This window comes from Cynocephalus volans, chromosome 3 (genome assembly GCF_027409185.1).
Source record: "Cynocephalus volans isolate mCynVol1 chromosome 3, mCynVol1.pri, whole genome shotgun sequence".
NCBI classification, from domain to species: domain Eukaryota; kingdom Metazoa; phylum Chordata; class Mammalia; order Dermoptera; family Cynocephalidae; genus Cynocephalus; species Cynocephalus volans.
In genome coordinates this window covers 96,485,674-96,508,518 of record NC_084462.1, presented here as the reverse complement: position 1 = coordinate 96,508,518, position 22,845 = coordinate 96,485,674, and the positions used below count along the sequence as shown (strand labels likewise).

Below are 22,845 nucleotides of genomic sequence, written 5' to 3'. Positions count from 1 at the left end.
GGCTGACTATTCTTTCACATTTTTTCTTTAGGTGTGTTCATGTTAATGTAAAAATAACCATTTCTAACTTTCTGATTTTTCCTTGTGCTACCTTAGATAAGGTGGATTACCTTTTGTCTTTTGAGTTACTTCCTTGGAATATTATTCCCCAATGTGGAATTGCCAGGCTTAAGAAGCAGGCATGTAGCAATTATTACATTTTTGTTATTGGTTTCAATGCCACTAGTAATATTTTTTCACAACATACTACAAACATCAGATTTTAGCACTAATTTATTTTTAGCTGATTGATCAATTATAATGTTATCTCATTTTAATTTGTACTTTATTTGCAATTACTGATTTTCTCTATTTTGTTTATTTATGTTTGTGTTCTCCCATTTTAACATTTTGCATTTTTTATTTCCTCATCTACTTAGGAAACATTGAAAAAAATATTTTAAAGTTTCTGTGTGATTGAGCATTTAAAATTTTGTGTTTCTATAATTTTTGTAGTTAGGGTGTCTATCCTTGTTTATAAGTAATTTTGCTACAGATTATACCTTTGAAAGCTTTCTTATGTCATAGATACTATGTAGATAAAAAAATAAACATAGAGCAAGAAACAACCATAATTAAGATAAATTTACAGAAAAATTAAGTAAAGAATTATTTTGCCCTTTTCATTTAGCTCTCTATATATTTGCTAAATATGCTTTATTAATTACATTATATTGGTTTACAATCATTCTTTGCTTACCTAATGCGTGGCATTCTAAAATTTTGATTTGAGGGCCGAGCCCGTGGCGCACTAGGGAGAGTGCTGCGCTGGGAGCGCGGCAACTCGCCGCGGGTTCGGATCCTATATAGGAATGGCCGGTGCACTCACTGGCTGAGTGCCGGTCACAAAAAAGACAATCAATCAATCAATCAATCAATCAATCAATAAATACAAAAAAAAATAATAAATAAAAAAAATAAAATTTTGATTTGAGGCATCTAAACATATTTCTGCATTTTCATCTTTGTATTTCTCCATTTTTTTTTCCCTATGGGTATTTTGTTTTTTATATGAAATTTCGGTCATCCATTGTTAGTTTTCAGTGTTTAACTTTCCTTTTATTGTATGATAGCAACCCTTAGTTATAATACTTTTTTGCTATGAAACATAATGTATTGAATAATTAACTTCATAATTATCTTTACTTTTCCTACATTTGTGTAGACCTTCATAGTCCATAGATGATTTCCTTACTTTGATTTTCCAGTTTGTACCTTATAGGTTGTAGATTGAGTGTTTTAAATTTTTCAATTTAGTCAATAGCCAATCTTTAATAGGGTAGTTTTGCCTATTAATTTTTTTAAAATTTACTTATTATTTTTTATACATTCAAAGATGTTGTTGTGGAGCAATGAGGGGACAGGTGGGAGGAGGGTAGGAAAATAGAGGTGGCGGTGTTGGGGTGGGGCTGGCCTGGTTGTGGAGGGCAGGGGGCATGGCTGAGTCCTGCGGGCTCCGCCAACTCCGGGCTCCCCTCACTCTGGTTTGGGAGCCTGGGGGGTTTCCTATGGTGGCTTGGTTGTCACTGGGCTGGATGCGAACAGTTGGGGGGGGGGTAGCTGAGGCCTTTGGCCCTACCCCACCCTGGCTGTGGGCCCCTGGGGCTTCTGGTGGCGGCTTGGTTGTCACTAGGCTGGATGCAGATGTCAGGGGAGGGGGGCGCGCCGCACAGCCTATTTTCTTTTCTTGTTAAAACTAGTATACCTAATTCTCCCTTTTTTTGTTGTTTGGTGGCTTACCTATGGGGATCAGAACCCTTGAACCTCATACTGAGCTCACCTCAACCAGCCCTGTTCTCCCTTTATTTTTGGCTAATTTTAACTTTTATCATTGTAGATTTTTGTTTTGTTTTTAATCAAGAATGGGTGTCAGATTTTACCAAAGGCTTTTAAAGCATCTGTTAAAATAGTTATATGGGGTAAAGGGTGCTGGCCAGATAGCTCAGTTGGTTAGCGTGCAGTGTTCTAGCCTCAAGGTCAAATGTTTGGATCCCCATACCAGCCAGCTGCCCATCCTGTCCCTCCCCTCCACGCCCCGCCCCCAGTAAAATAGCTATATGGCTTTTTCTACTTTAATATGATAAAATAACTTTTTGGATGTTGAATTATCTCTGCATTCCTGGGATAAATCCTTAGTCATAAAATATTCTTTTAAAACATTGCTACAGTCAATTTGCTAATATTTTGGGATTTTTGCATTAATATTTATATGTGAGGTTGCCTATAGACTTTTTTGTGTACCTGCCTTTCTATTGGGGTTCTATAAGTCTTATAAAATGAATCAGAAAGCTTTTTATTTTCTATGCTCTGAAATACTTTATGTAAGCTTGTTGGAACTGACCCACGAAACTGCTGCATCTTCTTTCCACTCCTCTGCCCTATCTGTTCAGCTTTTATCCCCCCAAATAGATGTTGTTATCCTTTTAGATAATTTTTATACATATACAAGCCAATGAAAATATGCCTTCTTTTTTTTTACTTTTATTTATAAATTGTACCATGTTATCCACATTCTTCTATATTTGCATTTTTTTTAACTTAACTATGTATCTTAAAGATCTTTCCATATCAATACATAAAGAGCCTCCTCCACATTTTTTTTTAAGCCTCATGGATATACCATAATTTTTTTTAATGGGCCAGGTATCTTTATAAGATGTACATAGTTATCTGTCTTTTCAGTTTCTACTCCGTTTACTAGCTAGTGGTTTTCTGCTTCTTCAGCTAATTATTTTTTTCCTCTTAGCTCCCATACATCTTCTTGGTATTTTCACCTAATTCTAATCATTTATATCTTCCTAGAAAATCAGTGATTTTTTTCAAATGTATAGGTTTAAAGTTACATATTATTCTCTTTTAATTAAAAAAAATAGTGTTCATCTATAGCCCCCTTTCATATTCCTAATGTATCTAAGTTTAAGTATCTAAGTCGTGGTTAAGTATATTTAATGTGTTTTAGTACATTATAGTTGTTGTTTTTATTGATACTCAAATTATTCTTTGGCCAGTGGAGTCTCTTCAGATTGGTTTCTGACATTTGATATAACCCCAATAATCTTTGATAGCTTCTTTACTTTATAGTGTAATAAGATAATCATGTTCATTTTGTGTATTTTCTGCCCCTGAGTCGGAATCAACTGTTTCTCCAAAGAGCTCCTTATTTCTTTTGGTAGGAAATGGCATTTAGAAACCACAGGCTGGATGATATAGGTTCTCCTTGCTACTGGATTGGTCTTTGTTTCTAGGTCATTCTTCTTGATCTGAGTAGTTGTCTTTTTCTTTAGGCTTGTTAAAGTTCTTTAATTATTAGGGCTGTCAGCCCTTTTTCATCTGCATTGCAATTTTTACTTGTTTTGATTTTGCTTATTGGGCGTTCAGCTGTATAAAAGTTTTAAGTCTTTATATGGGCAGGTTTGACCATAAAAGTGGCTTTGGTCAAATATGCCCATCTTTTTCTTTATGGTTTCTGGTTTCCAGATTTGTTTAAAATGCCAACTGTAAAGTTATTTTTTTAAGTCACCTGCATTTTCTTCTGGCTTTTTTTTTTTTTTTTTTTTTTGGCAGCTGGCCAGTGAGGGGATCCAAACCCTTGACCTTAGTGTTGAAACACCATGCTCTAACCAACTGAGTTAACCAGCCAGCCAGCCCTCTTCTGGCTTTTTATAGGTTCTTTTTTTTTTTTTAATTTATTTGTTTGGTTGGTTGGTTGGTTGGTTGGTTCATTTTAAATGTATTTGATCCATCTGGAATCATTTTGATGTTACTAAGATGGAACAATCAAACTGATTTTTCTTTTTGTTATTGTTGTTATTTTTAAATTCAAGTCCTTATTTTCCATAAAGTTAGAAGAGGCATATCAGAAGTCATTCATATTTTTTGCATCTTAAAAAATATTCTCTCTCCTTGCTAAAAGCAATTTCTAAGAGCTTCTTTTCTCTTTCACATTTTAAAAACCTGACAATAGGTGCCTTTCTTTTGAATTATCTCTCTAAGAAACTATGCTATCTCAATAACCATATTGAAATGATTATTTTAACGTAGGAAGATACTTGTCTCCCATAATTTCTTGAAATAAGTCAAAATTTGATTAATTGCTAATATTCAATGTTTACAATATAACAGGCACTGTGCTAACTATTGTATGCATTATCTCATTGAATCCTAACAATCACATCTCATTTTACGGATGAGAGGAATCTGAGGCTTAGATTATGTAACTTGCTCAAGTTCCCATACCTATTAAGGGGTAGAGCTCAGACTTTGGACTATTTCACGTGAAGTATTTTTTTTTTTTTCTTGGCGACTGGTGGGTATGGTAATCCAAACTCTTGACCTTGGTGTTACAACATTGTGCTCTAACCAGCTGAGTTAATTGGCCAGCCATCAAGTTTTCTTAATCATTATATTACAATGTTTTCTATTTTGTTTTTCACATTTTGGGGTATTTTAGGTCTGCCACTTATCAGTTACATGGGGTTACTTAACCTTTATGACCTTCAGTATCTATATCGGCAAAATAAAATGGTAATTGTTAAAAACATTAAAAATGCATGTAAAGAAGATAGCACAGTGACTGGCCAGTTAGCTGAGTAGGTTAGAGCACTGTGTTGTAACACCAAAGTTAGGGGTTTGGATTCCCATACCTGCCAGCTGCAAAAAAAAAGAAAAGAAAACATAGCATAGTGCCTGACACACATTATACATGTAGATGTTTTCTGCTCTTTTGTAATTGAAATAAAATTCCTTTTTTTTTTTTTTTAAAGCCCACGTAGTTTGCCCTTGGTTACTGGACAGTGGGAAAAGCTACAGCTATGCCAAAATTCTATTTCTAATTAAGAATATCTTCTATATAATGAATGAATGATACTTAATATTAGCAGAATTGAATGAACTGGTCAGATTCTTCAAGACAGATACCAAACGTTCCATGAATCTAATTCTTAATCATCCCAGTGAAAACGGATCCCTTCCTTTGGAGTTCACACTACCTTATCTGAACTGTTAATAAGTCAGTGAAATATTTATAATCACTGTTCTAGCTTTCTATACACATTAGAAGCTCCTTGAAGTCAAGGATCATGTGTTTGTATCCCAGACTCTCGTATAGTACCAGGTATATAGTAAGTGCTTAATAACTGTTGAATAAGGGCCGGCCCGTGGCTCACTCGGTAGAGTGCGGTGCTGATAACACCAAGGCCACGGGTTAGGATCCTATATAGGGATGGCCTGTTTGCTCACTGGCTGAGCGTGGTGCTGACAACACCAAGCCAAGGGTTGAGATCCCCTTACCGGTCATCTTTTTAAAAAAATAAATAAATAAATAAAATAACTGTTGAATAACATGAATATTTTAGGTTATTGGGAGGGATAAAGTAATGATTAGGTAAGAGTTCATTTAAAAACCATAACAGATTTAGGGCCGGCCCCGTGGCTCACTCGGGAGAGTGCGGCGCTGGTAGCACCGAGGCTGCAGTTCAGATCCTATATAGGGATGGCCGGTGCGCTCACTGGCTGAGCGTGGTGTGAGCAACACAGTGCTGAGTGTTGCGCTCCCCTTACCGGTCCAGGAAAAAAAAAAAAGCCATAACAGATTTTAGAGTGCTAAGTGCATTTTGGCATTTGAAATACTAACAGTAAGGTGGTATAGCAAAGAAGAAGCTGAAATCAAAGTATTATCTTTACCTGTCTCAAAGCAGACTATAGATTAATACCAAAAGATTTTAATTAAAAATGCAGATTTTCAGAAATCTTTGTTTTTTTCTTCTAGGGTATTCCAGACAGAGTCTCATATGAAAGTAGTGAGAAAGTCAGAAATTGCAGGTAAATTATGTTACTGCAATATCTGCTAAATCTGTTTTCTTTAAAATTTTACTATGACTATCTAATTAGATAATTGGTATAATTTATTGTCTATTTCCTTGCTTAAAAAGTATATCTTGAGTGTTATCTTGCTTAAAAAGCGTATCTTGAGTCAGGGGTGGAAAGTAGAGTGGATATTTAGTAATTTATTTATTTTTAATTGTTAATGTCCTTACATAATTTTTCTAATGCTTTACCAGTGTACCTTGAACAAATTTAATCTTTATTTTATTTTTAGAAACAGAAGCAGGAGAAAATGTTCTGTTTACACAGTAAGTAAGAGAAATGTTCAAATTATATTTTAAAAAGCTGTTTATTTCTATTAAAGTTTTTACAAAATTAATATTCTTTTTGTTTTTTATTTTTGTGTCCCTTTTGTGGAATACTTATCAGAATTTAGTATACTGCTATATCTAATAAATATGGACATTGTACAGCTTCTAGTAGTGAAACACTTTACTTTTGTATATAAATCCTTAGGTTCATCAGCTAGTATAAAACAAATAGCAAACAAATCTTCAGATTTTTTTCATTAAATTAGTCTTAGTGTTAATATATAGAAAAGTAAATACCAGTAGCTCTTGAACAAATGAAAAGATGCTTACCTTTATTTATCATAAGAGAAATACAAATTTAGGCTATATTGAGATATATTTTTTATCTATTCAGTTAAGGATATAATTAAAAAGTCACTCATTGCTAGGGGGAGTATAAATTATAGAAGGCAATTTGGCAATATTATTCAAAATTTTAAATGCACATGTCCTTTGACTCAGCAATTCATGTCCTTAAGTTTCATTACGAAAGGAATGGATAAATTATACATTTTCCATATATTTGACTACTGTGCAGCTAGGGGAAAAATTATCTTTATATACTAAATAGAAAAATCTCTAATCACTATTACTTTGGATAAAAAGCAAGATGCAAAACAAAGTACATAGTATATTACCACATGTGTAAAAGGGAGAAGAAAAAAGCATGTGTGTATGTGTATATATATATGTATATGTATTTACTCATACGTGTGTTCATATAGATAATGCACATGGATATGTATTGACTTATATGCATAAAATATCTCTGGAAGAGGGCTGGCTGATTAGCTCACTTGATTATAGTATGGGGTTGATAACACAAGGGTTAAGATTCCCTTACTAGCCAGCTGCCAAAAAATAATAATAATAAAATAAAAAATAAATAAATAAATATAAATATATAAATATATATATATATATATATATATATATGGAAGAAACTAGTGAGATTGCCTGCAGAGAAGAGAACCTTGTTAGAGGATACATGTTGATTTTGTGGTTTATTAGTTTTGAACCATGTGAATGTGTTACCTATTAAATTTTTAAATTAAAATTGTTGAAATAAAGAAGTGGAAGTAATAGTATTTATGGTTTCAAAAAGGTAAAAAAGAGGGGCCAGCCCATGGCTCACTCAGGAGAGGGTGGTGCTAATAACACCAAGGCCACAGGTTTGGATCCCATATAGGGATGGCCAGTTAGCTCACTGGGTGAGCATGGTGCTGACAACACCAAGTCAAGGGTTAAGATCCCCTTACTGGTCATGTTTTTTTTAAAAAAAAAAAAAAAAAAAGTAAAAAGGAGCATAAATTGAAAAGGAAAAATTACTCCCTCTTCGCCTGGTGACCAATTTCTCACAACCACTGTTGATAATTTTGGGTGTTCTTGCAGAAATTTTCTGTACATGTCCAAGTGCATGTTTATCTTTTGGGTTTTTTAATTTTTTTATTATTATTGTTTTAATTTTTATTGAATCACAATTGATTATACATATTTTGGGGGTTCAACGTTGACATATGTTGATCAAATCAATATTACTAGCATATATATTGTTACAAATCATACTTATTCTTTATGCCCCTTGTCCAACCTCTTCCCATCCCCCCTTCTTCCCCCCTTCTCCCTCTAATTACCCTAGATTTCTTCTCTCCTTCTGAAAGAGTAATGGTTACTCTGTTGATTTGTTGCCTAGATGATCTGTCCAATGCTAAGAGGTGTGTTATGGTCCCCCAATATTATCACAGAGCAGATGCTTCTTCTGTCACTCTGGAATGAGCTTTGTGGCAAGAGACATCCTCTTCTTTTCTCTGCTGGTCACTCTCCTTGTGTCAATGCACTCCAGTGGCTGGTGAACCATTTGCATAGTGGTTGTGGCATCTAGTCACTTTCACAGCAGCCGTAGTTATTGTGGTGGCTATGGTGGGCTGCCCACATGAAGATGATGTTTTTGACATGCTCTTGGCACTGGCAGTGTGCCTGGTTGTGGGGTGTGTCTGGTCCCCAGATCCATGCCTTGGGTCCCTGGGCAGGTCCCAAGGCACTGGCACAGTGTGCCTGGTTGTAGGAGGGGGTCCACTCCCCGGCTCCATGCCTTGGGTCACTGAGTGGGCCCTGAGGTAACTGACACAGTGTGTCTGGTTGTGGGAGGGGGTTCCAGTCCCATTCTCCATGCCTCGGGTCTCTGGGCAGGCCCCAAGGCACGGGCGTGGTGTGCCTGGCTGTGGGAGGGGGGTCCAGTCCCCGGATCCATGCCTTGGGTCACTGGGCGGGCCCTGATGTGCTGGCACAGTGTGCCTGGTTGTGGGAAGGGGGTCTGGTCCCTGGCTCCAAGCCTCGGGTTCCCAGGCAGGGTCCAATGCATCGGTGGTATGCCTGGGCTGGAACTAATTTTTTGTCCTTTGCTTATTCTAAAACGGGGGAACTTCCTGTGGGTTGAGCTAAATTGTTGCTTTGCTGCTGTTTTCCTAGGGAAGGCTTTTTGTGCAGCTCAGGGTTTAATGGTTGACCTTATAGGTACTTACGGCTCTCCAGATACTCGGTACACCTGGGTTGTGTAGAAACTCTGATCTGGGCCTGAGTTTTTTCATCAAACTGCACCCCATGCAATTCTGCATTCCTGACCAGTCTCCTCTGAGTGGTCCTGCGCTGACTGGGGGGCAGGTCGGCTGTCTTTGCTGTATCCCAATTTTCTCCCAGTGGGCCTGTCTCCCCCACTGCCCATGCTCCAAACACTTCCCATGGGACAGGCCCTGCGCCAGTCCCTTGTGATGACTTACCAGCCTCTGAATGGCTCCCTTTTTTCAGTTGTTCTGACTCCTCGCTCTTACGTGGGTCCACAGGAACTCTATTAGTGGTCTTGCTGTCCTGGGGGCTGCCAAGGCCCTCTTCTCCCCTGCCGTCTCCAAGTAACTCCATCTGAAGGGTACAGCTGCAGCTTCTGCTGGCTCCTGCTCCATGTGCTCATCAGCTCCAGCCTTAAAGTGGCTGCAGCCCGAAACACTCAGAGCAGTTTTTTCTTTCTCTCATCATGGTTTATCCCACCTTCATGAACTCCGTAGGTCTCTCTTCCTCTTCCTCTGAGCTCCAGCGGCCCCAGCTTGGCTGATGTTACATTTTTATAGTTGTAAATTGGTTGATTTATGGGAGAGAATGACGCTGGGAACCATCTATTCCTCCATCTTGACTGGTGGATATCTGTATTTGTATTAAGCATATTTTTTATAGCATTCGTGAAATTAACAGACCATTAAGAACAATCTGAAAAACGTCCTTTAACTGCTTTGTAATTTTTTTCAGCCAGCATTAGATGTTGTTTTTGGCAGCTGGCCAGTACAGTAGATGAGTCTTTTTTTAAAAGATGTCTTTGTAATTTTCACCCCATGAAAATGTTTCACCTTCCCTATTCTTTCAACTGTTGTGAATTTTGGTATTTTGGGGGGGTACAGATTATAAAAATACTTTTTAATTTTTAGGAATAAGAATTCTGAAGATAATTACCATGAGATTTCTGGTGAGTATGAACAGAATACTTTTCTTATCATATATCCTTCTCTTCATCCAGATTCCTTGGTAAGTTATATGTACAAGAATCATGAAAAAAAATGTACAGAGAGCTTTTGTTCATTACAAAAAGTCTTCAATTTAAAATTTCACAAACTCACTATTTCTTTCAAACCTGCTGTTCCTCCTGTTTTCTCTATCTTGGACTACTGCTCACTTAACTCACTTGACTCAGTGAAGTCAGGAATCAAAGGATCATTCTGAACTCTTCCTTTATTCCCCATATTCATTTGGCCCTAATTTCTGTCTATTCTTTCTCCGAAATATCTTGCAAATCTGTTACCTATTCTTTATTCCTTCTGCCACAGCTTTAATTCTAGTCTTCATTATTCATTCTTGGGTTATTGTACTTAGTTTATCTTTCCTGATCCATTCCCCATATTTCTAAATCTGATTATATTGCCTCTCAGCTTAAATTGGTTCACTGACACATTTTTGCTTATAGAGTAAAGCCCACACTCTTTAGTACTGACTTAGAAAGTCCTATAATTTGGCCTGTCTTCTTCAACTTTAACACCTGCCCTTTATAGGTATCCTATGCTCTAGGTCATAATGAATTATTAGCCCTTCCCCATATCAACTGTTTTTCTGCCTGTATGCATTTATAAATGCTATTTTGTTTACCTAAACTGCTCTTCCTGCTCCAATATGCCTGTCAGTCTCATTTTTCACTTCACTTAGCTTAACTTCAGTGCTATTCAAAGTAGCCAGTTCACAAACTATTCAGTCCATGCAAGAAAAGGAACTTGTACCATAATGTAAATTAACTATGTTACTAAGCTGTTTAGTTCAGCTGACATTTTTCCTTAGCAAGGCTTTTTTTTTTCTTCTTTTTTTTCGTGACGGGCACTCAGCCAGTGAGTGCACCGGCCATTCCCATATAGGATCCGAACCCGCGGCGGGAACGTCGCTGCGCTCCCAGCGCCGCATTCTCCCGAGTGCGCCACAGGCTCGGCCCAAGGCTTTCTTTTTTTTTTTTTTTTTTTTTGTCGTTTTTTTTTTCGTGACCGGCACTCAGCCAGTGAGTGCACCGGTCATTCCTATATAGGATCCGAACCCGCGGCGGGAGCGTCGCCGTGCTCCCAGCACAGCACTCTACTGAGTGCGCCACGGGCTTGGCCCCCAAGGCTTTCTTGATGAGGGAATTATTACAGGATTTACATTTCCTGCAAGCTCCATGTCATCATAAATAAGCAATTCAGACTGGCACCATACGTCAAGTAGCACTGGCTTAAATAGAGCCTTCTCTGACAAAACCAAAGAGTTAGTCACTGTGGTCACACAACACCCCTTTTCTCAGTCTATTTAGAATTTATTACATTGTATTTTAGGTATTCACTTCTGGCTTTCTTATTAAACTATGAACTTTTTGAGTTCAGAAATTTTACCTTGTTCTTCTTTGTGCCTTAGTATACAGTTGTTTTTTTGCTCATAATAGGTTCTGAACAATACTTGTTGAACAAATGAATGGAAGCCTGATATATAAATAAGCCTTTTAATAAAAAGCCTATGATTACTTTATCATATGCACTCGAGTTTGCCATAATTTTTTTTAATGTTCTAAAGATTTGCCTTTAAATTTAAGTATTTTTAAATGTTTTTCCTGTTTTAGTATAGCATCTTCAATTCATTCCTTATTTCCAAAGTCCATTTTGTTACCTAAATCTTTATATTTCAGTTCTAAAATGTCTTGGGTCTATTTCCATTTTCATTGTCTCTGCCCTAACATAAATTCTTCTCCTGTTATATCTGAACTATTGCAGTAGCTTCCTCATTCGTTCATCTTCTCTAGAATCTACTTTCTTCTCATTATTTTAATTATTTTTCTAAAATGCATTTAATTTTATAATGAAATTATTTTTATAAAATGAAGTGATGGCTGGTTAGCTCAGTTGATTAGAGTGCCGTGTTGTAACACCCAGGTCAAGGGTTTGGATCCCCATATCAGCCACCAGAAAAAATAAAATAAAATGCATATTTCTCATGGAAATATCTAGATTCCTTAACATAGAATAAAAGACCCTTCAGAATCTTACCTTCACCTTTCAGTCTCATTATGTGGTACTCTTCATGTAACCTCTACTATCCAGGAAATAAAAATAGAAAAGTAAAAATAATAATAAGTAGTCTAGTTTCCACCTTTAAAACACTACCACATTCTAAAAATATTTCAGTCATGCAGAGGATTCAGTAATCTCTGATCTCTCTGTCACTAAAATTGGACAATAAAAAGTCTTATTGAGGGCTGGCCAGTTTGCTCAATTGGTTAGAGCAGTGGTATGGATAACACCAAGGTCAAGGGTTTGGATCCCTATACCACCCAGCCACACCCTCCATTCCTCCCCCCCAAAAAAAGTCTTAATGTAATTTAATACCCAAGTCCTTATGAAGGGCTTGGTAACTTGTAAATACTTGTAACTGATGAAGAACCTAAGAAAAGGAAAATCAGGCTCTTGGTGATATTTTTTTTGACTATATTTTTTTCTTTTTTTCACAATAGGGATGAACACATTGCTTTGTGCTCCCATTCAGACCCAGATGCAACAGAAAGAGGTATTCATGCAAGTGCCTTTACGTTTTAATCTGTCTTCACAGTTAAAACATAAAAAACACTAAACAATTTAATGGTAACGGCATAATTGAGGGATGACTTACCTAAATGAATCAGCATTGACTGGAAAAACTTTCTACCTTTCTGGTTGACTAAGAATAGTTAAATTTGCCAGTTTATGATAGGGAAATATACTAGGGCTTTTCAAACTTTAAAGAGCATATGAATTATCTCAAGATTTTGTTAAAATATAGATTCTTATCCAGTAGAAATGGGGTAGACCATGAAAGTCTATATTTCTAACAGTCTCCTGAGTAATACTAGTACACAGGTCCACAGACCAGACTCTGAGTGGCAAGGAGTTAAACCATGTCCTTGCAAGTAAAACCACCAGAACAAAGTGTAATATAAATTAGCCATCATGAACTTAAACACCTTTCCATTTTTTTTGTTGTTGTTAGGATAAGAATGACCTTCTATCCAATGTAGTAATTCAAATTTTCATTATGGTCATATTTGGTGTTGTCAGTCTTTTTCATTTTTCAGTCATTCTAATGGGTGTGTAGTTAACCTTGACTTTTTAATTTGTCCCAAAATTCTGAAAAGTAAATTATTCACATACTTGAGAAAAAAGTTCAATAACAAATCATATGCAATTTACCACACCATTGACTCAAACAAACCAAAGTGTCATAAAACCATCACTGAGGATTGTTTGTTTAGTACATGTTATAAAATACCTTTTTAAAAGTTTGCATTTGGTCTGATCTCTTATATTTTGCTTTCACTATAGTTTTCCATTATAGAATACAACCATGAAAGGAAACATGTGAATGACCAGACAGTCATCTTTTCTGATGAAAACCAGATGGACCTAACAGCAAGTCACACCGTGATGATTACCAAAGGCCTTTTAGATGGTACCAAAAGTGAAAAGTCCACCAAGATAGATACCACTTCATTTCTGGCTAACTTAAAGCTCCACACTGGGGATTCAAGAATGAAAAAAGAATTTAATTTTTCTGTGGATCAAAACACTTATTCAGAAAAGAAAATAAATTTCAATGATTTCATAAAAAGATTGAAAACAGGAAAATATAATGCTTCTCCTTCTACAGGGCCTGATAAAGAAAATTCCGAGATACCTGTATATTCCAAAGAATCAAATAGTGCCTCTTCTACACATCAAATGCATGTATCTCTTAATGCAGATGAGAATAACAGTAATATGACTAGACTATTTAGAGAACAAGAAGAAGGGATGAATTACACCCGGTGTCATACAGCCAATATTCAGACTTTGGTTCCAACATCCAGTGAGGCCAACTTATGGGAATTTAAAGGTGGTAATAATACAATATATGGCAGCAACTTTATGGACTTGACAATTAACCACACTATACAGGTTTTACCCTCAGCAGGTAATTTATCTGAAATAGAAAATCAAACTCAGAATGTTACGATGGATGTTATAACAGGCTATTGTACTAAACCTCCAGGGAAGAAAACAATCTTTAAGAATAAACCAAATACTGCTTTTCAAGACCCTTCCTTAAACCCTGAAGATAAAATACATATTACCAAGAGTCATATTATGGAAGCAGAAACTCACACAGTTGTGCAGACTTCTAATCAAGATGCTAGAACACTGGCCATGACGCCAGTATTTAAGTGTTCTAGTCCAGCTATTCAAGGTTATAAGACAGTTTTCTATTCTAGTTGTAATGATGCAATGGAATTGACCAAGTGTCTTTCAAATATGAGAGAGGAGAAAAATTTGCTAAAGGATGACAGTAATTATTCTAAAATGTATCCCAATCCAGATGCCATCTCCCATGTCATAGAGGAAACTATTTATTCAGGAGAGGATAGCATGGACATTACCAAGAGTCACACGATTGCAATAGATAACCAAAATTTTAAACAAGATCAGACAAATGTAGAGATAGCAGCTGTACCAATATCTGAAAAAGAAATTATGCTCCAAAATCTCATAACTGTGTCAGAAGATGGGAAAATGAATGTAAATTGTAGCTCAGTTCCTTATGTACATAAGGAAAGATTACAGCAAAGCCTGGCAAATCCTTTATCTATTTCATTGACTGACAAAAAGACTGAACTCTTAGCAGGTGAAGGTATGGATTTGACTGAAAGTCATACAAGTAACTTAGGAAGTCAAGCTCCTCTTGCATCTTATAACCCAGCACCTGAGAATACCAGTAAATGTCACTCTCACAGCAAAAGTCCCTCAGGTGAATGGGAAAAAATGACCAAAAGTCATATTGAACCATCCCCACGACAAGACATAATTTCTAAAAGCATCCTAACTGACACCCGGGGCAAAGAAAAAGATCAAGTTTTGACAATTTCACTCTGTCTTGATAAAGATTATCCTCAGTCAGCTAACAGTAATCAGGACATAAGCCATAATATAGTCTACTCTGGTAGAGTTCTTGATAAACAAGAAGCACTGGGAAATAACAGAAATACATTTTCATGTGAGCAATCTTTGTTTTCTATCATAAAGCCATTATTTTCATCAGAAGGACAATCTGCCATGAAAAATCACAGTGCTGCTATTAACAGTCATACAGTGAAATCTGTACTAGGCCAGAATTCTAAACTGCCTGAGCCACTGAGGAAAAGTTTAGGTGATCCCATACCTGACTGTTCTTACGACAAGATGATTATTTGTTCAGAGGAGGAGCAAAATATGGATCTAACCAAGAGCCACACTGTTGTCATTGGATTTGGTCCTGAAGTACAAGAACTTGGTAGAACTAATTCAGAACACACTTCCAGCCAGCTAACAACAGTAGAAAGACAGATAGCAGTAAAAATTGAAAATTGTGATAAAAGTCCTGCAGAACAAACTGGAGTATTTATCATGGATGTGTTAGAGGATGAAAATGTACAGAAATCTGGATTTCTGAAGGAAAAGCAAAATGTCAAAATTTGTGGAAGGAAAAGTGTTGATGAACTAAAAATTGATAAGACTACTGTATTTTCAGAGGATGATAAAAATGATATGGATATCACCAAGAGTTATACAGTGGAAATAAACCATAGACCTTTATTAGACAAACATGATTCTTATTTGGTGCCTTCTGCAGAAACTTCTAAAACTGTTTTCTATACATGTGGGCAGGATGATATGGAGATCACTAAATGTCATACAACTGCCTTAAAATGTAAAACTGTCTCACCATATGAAATAACTACTAGGCCTATGGACAAAACTGTAATATTTGTAGATAATCATGAAGAACTAGAAATGACAAAGTCCCACACTGTTTTCGTTGATTACCAAGAAAAGGAAAGAACTGTGTTTCCAGACACACCTAACTTTGAACTATCCAAAAGGAGAAGCCTACGAAATCCAAAAGCAACATCTACTGAGGAAAATGTTTTCTTTCCAGAAAATGATGAATGTGACCATCCTGCAGCAAAAGGCAGCCAGCTAACACTACTGAAGGAATGGCCTAATATTGGTCCTATAGAGAAAGGTGTAGCATCTATACCTGATGAGGACATGGAAATGTCTAAATCAACCACTTGGATAGATGTCAAAGATGTACAGAAGCCTGGGTTTCCAAATAAACCTCTATCAGGCAAAAGTCAGAAAAGAAAAAGCCTTAGCCTCAAAAATGACAAGACCATTGTATTTTCAGAGAATGATAAAAATGATATGGAAATCACGCAGAGTTGTATGGTAGAAATAAATAACAAAAGTGCCCTGGAAGATAGAGAGGATTTCCATTTGCTACCTTTTGCAGGAACTTCTAAAACTGTGTTATATTCATGTGGGCAGGATGACATGGAGATCACTAGAAGTCACACAACTGCCTTAGACTGTAGAACCATCTCACCAGATGAAATAACTGCTAGGCCTATGGGCAAAACTGTAATGTTTGTAGATAGTCACAATGATCTGGAAGTCACCAAGTCCCATACTGTTTTCATTGATCGTCAAGCCACAGAGAAAATATTTAAAGAATACCCTACATTTGGAACAGCAAAAGAAAGAAACTTGGGTGTTTCTTTTACTAAGGATGATAGCTGTGTTCAAGAAATCTCTAAAAAACAAGCATTGGCTGTAAAGAACAAAACTGTTCTTCATACTGAGCAAAAGAATCATATGATACCCTTTGTTTCTACTAATACATTGTCTGGGGATCAAGATGAAATGGAAATCATCAAATTCCATAGTGCTGCTACAGATGAAGAGGTCATGGGGAAAGTTGTAGACCAGGCCTATACATTGGAAAACGCCAAAATTGACAGTAGTCACTTATGCACTACTGATGGAAGAAATGTGGATTTTACAAGCAGTCATGCAACTGCTATTTGTGGATCCAGTGATGATTATTCCAGTTTGCCAAATATGATTTCCTGTTTAGATGATTTGAAGGATAATGTCATGTCCTTACATGATAAAGATAAGGAGAAAGCCAGTAATCGTGCAGTGCAAAGTGATCTTGCTTATACAAACGATTTAGCTAGTAAATATTACTTGGAATCTGAGGGACTACCTCTCTCTGCTCCTTGTCCTTTGTTACAGAAGGAAGAAGTTAATCAAGCCAATACTACAGGACAGTTAGATTGTGTTAAAACATTGCTCAAAGATCAGGATCTTTTTAAGGAGCCCCAAAATCTATTAGCTAATGAAACTGTAGTATACAGTGAAGATCTGGGGGAGATGACTGACCTTAATTCAAAGCAAGTATCTTTTAAGCTTCCAAAGGATCAAATTGAGGCCTTTGTTGATAATGTTTGTATTGCTTTTGAGCCTCATCTCTCAACCCAGCAATCTCCATTACCTCAAAAAGGACAGAGGATTGTCAATAAAGATGAATCAATACTGTCTAAAACTGGAAATAAGAGTTTAGATATTGTAGGAAATTCCTCTGTACCCACATGTGAAAACAAGTCCAAAATGCTCAATAAGGAGAAACAGTTTGCTATAGCCTGTAAAAAAGAACTGAAGGAAGATATTCAAACAGTGAAATGTAAAACCAGTATAGATGGCCACAGTAACTCAAACTCAACTAAGCAAGTTATTCAAACCCGTGCCAATGCTAGAGAAGCCTCAGATCCTATAATTGCATCCAATGCTCCATGTTTTAGTAGTGTCAAACCAAATCCAAATAATTTGAATGGAAAAACTGAAGAGGTTTTAGATTTTCGAACTGGTCATATACCACCTCCTCCAGAACAATTACTTGAATTAGGAAATAAGGCACACAATGATATAAGTATAGTGCAAGCAACAGAAATACCTAATATTAACCTTGTCTCTAGCAATGCTAAAGATAATAGAGGTGAAAAAAATAAAAATTCTCATAATGGAGTTGAAACTACCTCTGTACCATTAAATGCAGTTGTTAAAGATAAAGTGAGGCGATACTCTTTGGGAATCTTTTTGCCCAGATTGCCGAACAAGAGAAATTGTAGTGTCACTGGTATTGATGACCTGGAGCAGATTCCAGCAGACACAGCTGGAAGTAATTTAAATCATTTAGAAACTCAGCCAGTCTCCAGCAAGGATTCAGGCATTGGATCTGTTGTAGCTAAACTGAACTTAAGTCCATCTCAATATATAAATGAGGAAAATCTCCCTATATTTCCTGATGAGATTAATTCTTCAGACTCTATTAGCGTAGAAACCGAGGAAAAGGCTTTAACTGAGACATACCAAAAAGCAATTTCAGCATCTGAAAATAAAATGGAAGAAACTTGCAATAACCAGAAAAGAACTTGGATACAAGAAGATGATGATATTCAGAATGAGAAAAAAATCAGAAAAAAGGAGATTAAGCTTAGTGGTACTGCACAAGATCATGAGGTGAGCTCTGTCTTAAACCAAGGAATGTTCTTGAGTTTTGGGGGTTTTTTAATTGTGGGTGTTCTTTAATTTTAATTTTAGTCTTGGGTAATCAGAAATTGATTATTTCCAGTAATAGGGCTTGAGAAATATTCCTAAGTAGAACTTTCAGAAATTAATTGACTAACAACTAGATTTTAGGACAACTTAAAGTGACAAATATGTCACAAAAAATGAAATGGGAAGTAGTACAAAAATTAACCAATTTTGGAATTGTGTAATTCTAAACATTCTGTCACCTCTGGTGATTTGTCAATGTTGCTTTGTATATGAGAATCTCTAGGGAGGGTATATATAGTTTGAAAAGTCATCTTCTGTGCTATAAAAATTTGGGGAGTACAAAGTCTTTCTGTTATGCAAACTGCACAAGAAAAGCTTGACTGAATTTTCTTGGTTAATAAGGATATGTAGAAGCTGACAGTCCATTTCTTTAGTGGGTGGAAGAATGCCCAGGTCAAGCCCAATATCTCTAAATGAAGTGATATTTTGTATTTATTGAAAGTAGATATTTTAAGGGCCCACCGCGTGGTGCACTCGGGAGAGTGCGGCGCTCCCGCTGCACAGGTTCGGATCCTATATAGGGCTGGCCATTGCGCTCACTGGCTGAGCGCAGTGCAGGCGACGCCATGCCAAGGGTTGCGATCCCCTTGCCGGGCATGAAAAAAGACAAAAAAAAAAAAAAAGAAAGAAAGTAGATATTTTAAGTCAAAAAACACTGATTTGGATAACTTGGGGAGAACAAAACCTGTCATTCAAATCAAGTTTTACACCTGGGGAAATAAAGATTAGAAAGTATCAGAGGTTCACAGAAAGCTTAAACTTGTTAAATACATAAATAAGCATAGAAGATGATTTCAGCTCTATAAGATGACATCATGAGAGAATGGTTAGTCATGAAGTTTTGAGAAAGTAGTAATACTAATATAAAATTTAAGTCTAATGAATAGATTCTATGAAAATTAGTATTCTATTTTGTTCAATAAATATTTATTGAATATCTGCTGTTTTAGGTACTGTTTTAGGTTCTGGCAATGCATCAGGGGGAATGCACAGACAAAAATCTGCTCTCATTGAACTTACATTCTAGCATTTAGACAAAGAATATATTGTTTTCAAAAAACATGTAAGTAGATAAATAAAGATGGCATTTAGAGCTGTGAAGTCAAATGATTATAATAAATAAAGCAGGACCACATTACTTATTTGATTTCAGCCAAAGGAGTCCTGGTCAGTGGGGAAAGAAAGTACTATAGCCTGGAAATAAATTTCTTCTCTGCACTCTAGCCAGGGCCACCATGTATAGTCAATACTCTAGTCTGGTTTTCTGCAGTGTAGTAGCCCTAACGTTAGTGGCTAGTACTTGGATAATTGGATAGGACAACATTTGGTAGCTTATAGGATCTAGCTATAACTTAGATACATCTAAGAAACAATTTGCTTATACTTTATAATTGTACAAAGTTATTTATATAAATGTTTTAATAAAATTACTTTAAACTCTAATTAAAGGCCTAAGTTGCCTGTTACTATTCTGATTCTTTACTAAGGTATTTCATATGAACTATAGAAAAATTTTATGTTAGAAGTAATATTTCTGTTAATGTTCAACAAATATTTAGTTATTATAAGTATACAGTATCATAACTTTATTGTGATAATGTTCCTTAATTGGTAATTTCAGGTTTTTGATCACCACACTGAAAGGGATATAGATAAAAACGCAAATGGTGTATTGATAAGAAGCCTGAGCCGGACCCCATCTAGTTGCAGTAGCTCTCTGGATTCAATCAAGGCTGATAGGACCTCTCCAGACTTCAGCAGTAAGACCTTCATGAAGGCTAAATAATAGCCTTATTGCTTACTTAACTAATGATAAATGTATTTCAATTCTGAAAATATTTGAATGTTGTATAAGCCTTTTGAGTTTATAAAGTTTATAAATTACAAAATATTTCCAATACTGTAAAATATTTAGCTTATTTTTAATTCTTAGTTATTTTAATGAATTGAGAAGTGATATAGTACAAAGGAAGAGAGCAGTTTCCTTCAGAGGCTTATAATTAGTGGAAAAACAGAGCCTTAAAACTGTTATATGCAGGGGCTAGCTGATTAGCTCAGTTGGTTAGAGTGTGGTGTTATAACACCAAGGGCAAGGATTCAGATCCCTGGACTGGCCAGCTGCCAAAAACAAAAAAACTGTAATATGCCTTGTCCTGCCAAATGACTGTCTTTCCTAGAAAGATACCAGTGGATGGCTTCAGGATAATGAACCACACGTAAATCTGAAAGATAACTAAAATTAAATTTACAATTTAGTTTTGACATGTTCATCACATGAATCTGCTGTACTTCTAGCACACCGCAGCAGTCCAATGGAATCACAGTTTCTCACAGACACTATTTGTGAAGAGAGCTTAAGGGAGGTATGTTAAAAGTAATTCTTCTTTCTCATACAATTAATTTCCTACTTTTGTATTTTAATTTTTTTTTTTAATTACAAAATATTTCAAATACTGTATACAGAAGACTAGTTTTCTGTGTTAAGGACCCAACATAGCAATTAATTATATGGAGTAGAAATCACTTTAAAAGACATATGTTTGGATTTTTTTAAACTCTATTGTTATTGAATAACCTTAAGAAATAATCTTAGATAAAATATGCTCATGTATAGTATGCAAATATCCATAAATATATGCAAAGTACTTTAAGCTATTTAGAAGCAAATGAGTTGGTTATAGTCAAAGTAAGCTCACCTTGAATGGTCATGCAAACTTTTTTTTCTTTTCTCAGAAACTCAAAGATGGGAAAATAACAATAAGGGAGTTCTTTATACTCCTTGAGGTCCACATCTTGGTACACAAACCCCGAGAGAGCAATCTCCCAGCCAAAGTAAGTGCAATTTCTTGGCAAAATAGTTGTCTTGGTTAAAATATATTGTACTTTTTTACTAAACTAAGTCAAAGCAGAAAGGGTACCAGGGACCAAGAGCAAGCAGAGAACAGAGGGAAGGGTAGGCGCAGAAAGAGTGCTGGCAGGATGGAAGAGGGAGATCCTTAAGGATTTGAGGGTATGAATCTATGAATGTTCCCCTTTCCTTCCAGGCCTTGGAGAGGTCAGGAGGGACAATGATAGGGAAGTACATCTGGGAACAAAACCATCAAAAAAGGTGCTGATCATCTTTCTATGCACCTATTTGCCATCTGTAAATCTCTGATGAAGTTGTTTCACATCTTTTGCCCATCATGAATTTTTATTTGCTTTTTTTATTAATGAGTTTTGAGAGTTTTTTTAAATATAAACTGTATCAAAATTTTTTTATCAGATATGTGACTTGAAAATATTTTCTCCTAGACTGTGGCTTGTCTTTGCATCTTCTTAACAGTGTCTTTCAAAGTGTGGAAGTTTTTAATTTTGATGAAGTCTAATTTATTGACTTTTTAAAGGATAGTACTTTTGGTATTGTCTAAGATATCTTTGTGTAACCCCGGGTCACAAAGGTTTTCTTCATATATTTCCTTCTAAAAGTTTTATCATTTTACATTTAGATCTATGACCCACTTTAATCTTTGTATATGGTATAAGATATGAATCAAAGTTCCTTTTTTGCATATGGATATCCAATTGTTTCAGCACCACCTAATGAAAGATTATATTTTCCCTAACATAGTCCCTTTGCACCTTTTCAAAAATCAGTTGTATATATATGTATGGGTCTATTTTTAACCATTCTCTTCTGTTTTATTTATCTATATGTCTATCTTATGCAAATACCATACTGTATTGATTACTGTAACTTTAAAAAAAAATTTTATTAATATTTTTAAAAAGGTGCTGATTATGTATAAGTTGGACACTTAATCAAAATAGATAAGTCAGGAGAGAAGGGTGTCTTGTGCACATGGTCCTATGCTCAAGGGGCATCAAATTAATCCATCCATTGCATATAGCATGAGCAGCTGCATCCAATATGTGCTCACAATGCATAAGCCTAGTATTCACTGGCACCTTTAGTCCTGGCAAATCTCTGGAAACATGGTCCTGTGCTTCACTTTATGGCTATGAATGTTCATGAGGAACCTTTTTTTAAAAAACTTAGTATTATAGAAAATTTTAAACATATACAAAAATAGAGAATAGTTTTTCAGATCCCCATACTGGCTAACCACCCCCTGAAAAAAAAAAAAATAGAAAATAGTTTAATGAGCCCCTTTGTATTCATCACCCAAGTTTAAAAATTATCAACTCTTGTTTTATCTCTACTTAAGTCTCTATCTCCCCACTGCTGTTATTTTGAAGTGTCCTAGGCATCATCAATTTATCTGTAAGTATTTCAATATGTATCCCTAAAAAGATGAGGACTCTTATCTTAAAAACATATCCAAATACCATAATTATACCTTAAAATGATTAATTGTTTAGTTTGTATTTATATTTTTCTGATTGTCATGTATTTTTTTTTTCAGTTTGTTAAATTAGGACTCAAATGAGGTTCAAACATTGCAGTTGGTTGAAATCGCTCTAAATTGTCTTTTTATCTATAAGGTTCCCTTCCATTTTTCTCAATCTCAATCAATCTCTCTCTCCTTTTTTTTTTCCCCTTTTTTTTAATGAAGAAAACAAGTTTTTCCTGTAGA

General features: G+C 35.8%; 1 protein-coding gene across 1 annotated transcript in view; it reads left to right on the top strand.

Moving 5' to 3' along the window:
* The window catches only part of KNL1 (kinetochore scaffold 1), a 44,505-nt gene that overhangs the window by 6,148 nt on the left and 15,512 nt on the right, over positions 1-22,845 (top strand). Inside the window, exons 5-12 of the mRNA XM_063091529.1 lie at positions 5,807-5,859; positions 6,137-6,170; positions 9,686-9,723; positions 12,274-12,326; positions 13,118-18,169; positions 19,890-20,028; positions 20,564-20,631; positions 21,002-21,100. Coding sequence (XP_062947599.1) covers positions 5,807-5,859; positions 6,137-6,170; positions 9,686-9,723; positions 12,274-12,326; positions 13,118-18,169; positions 19,890-20,028; positions 20,564-20,631; positions 21,002-21,100 — 5,536 coding nt within the window. The remainder of the gene's footprint in view (positions 1-5,806; positions 5,860-6,136; positions 6,171-9,685; positions 9,724-12,273; positions 12,327-13,117; positions 18,170-19,889; positions 20,029-20,563; positions 20,632-21,001; positions 21,101-22,845) is intronic.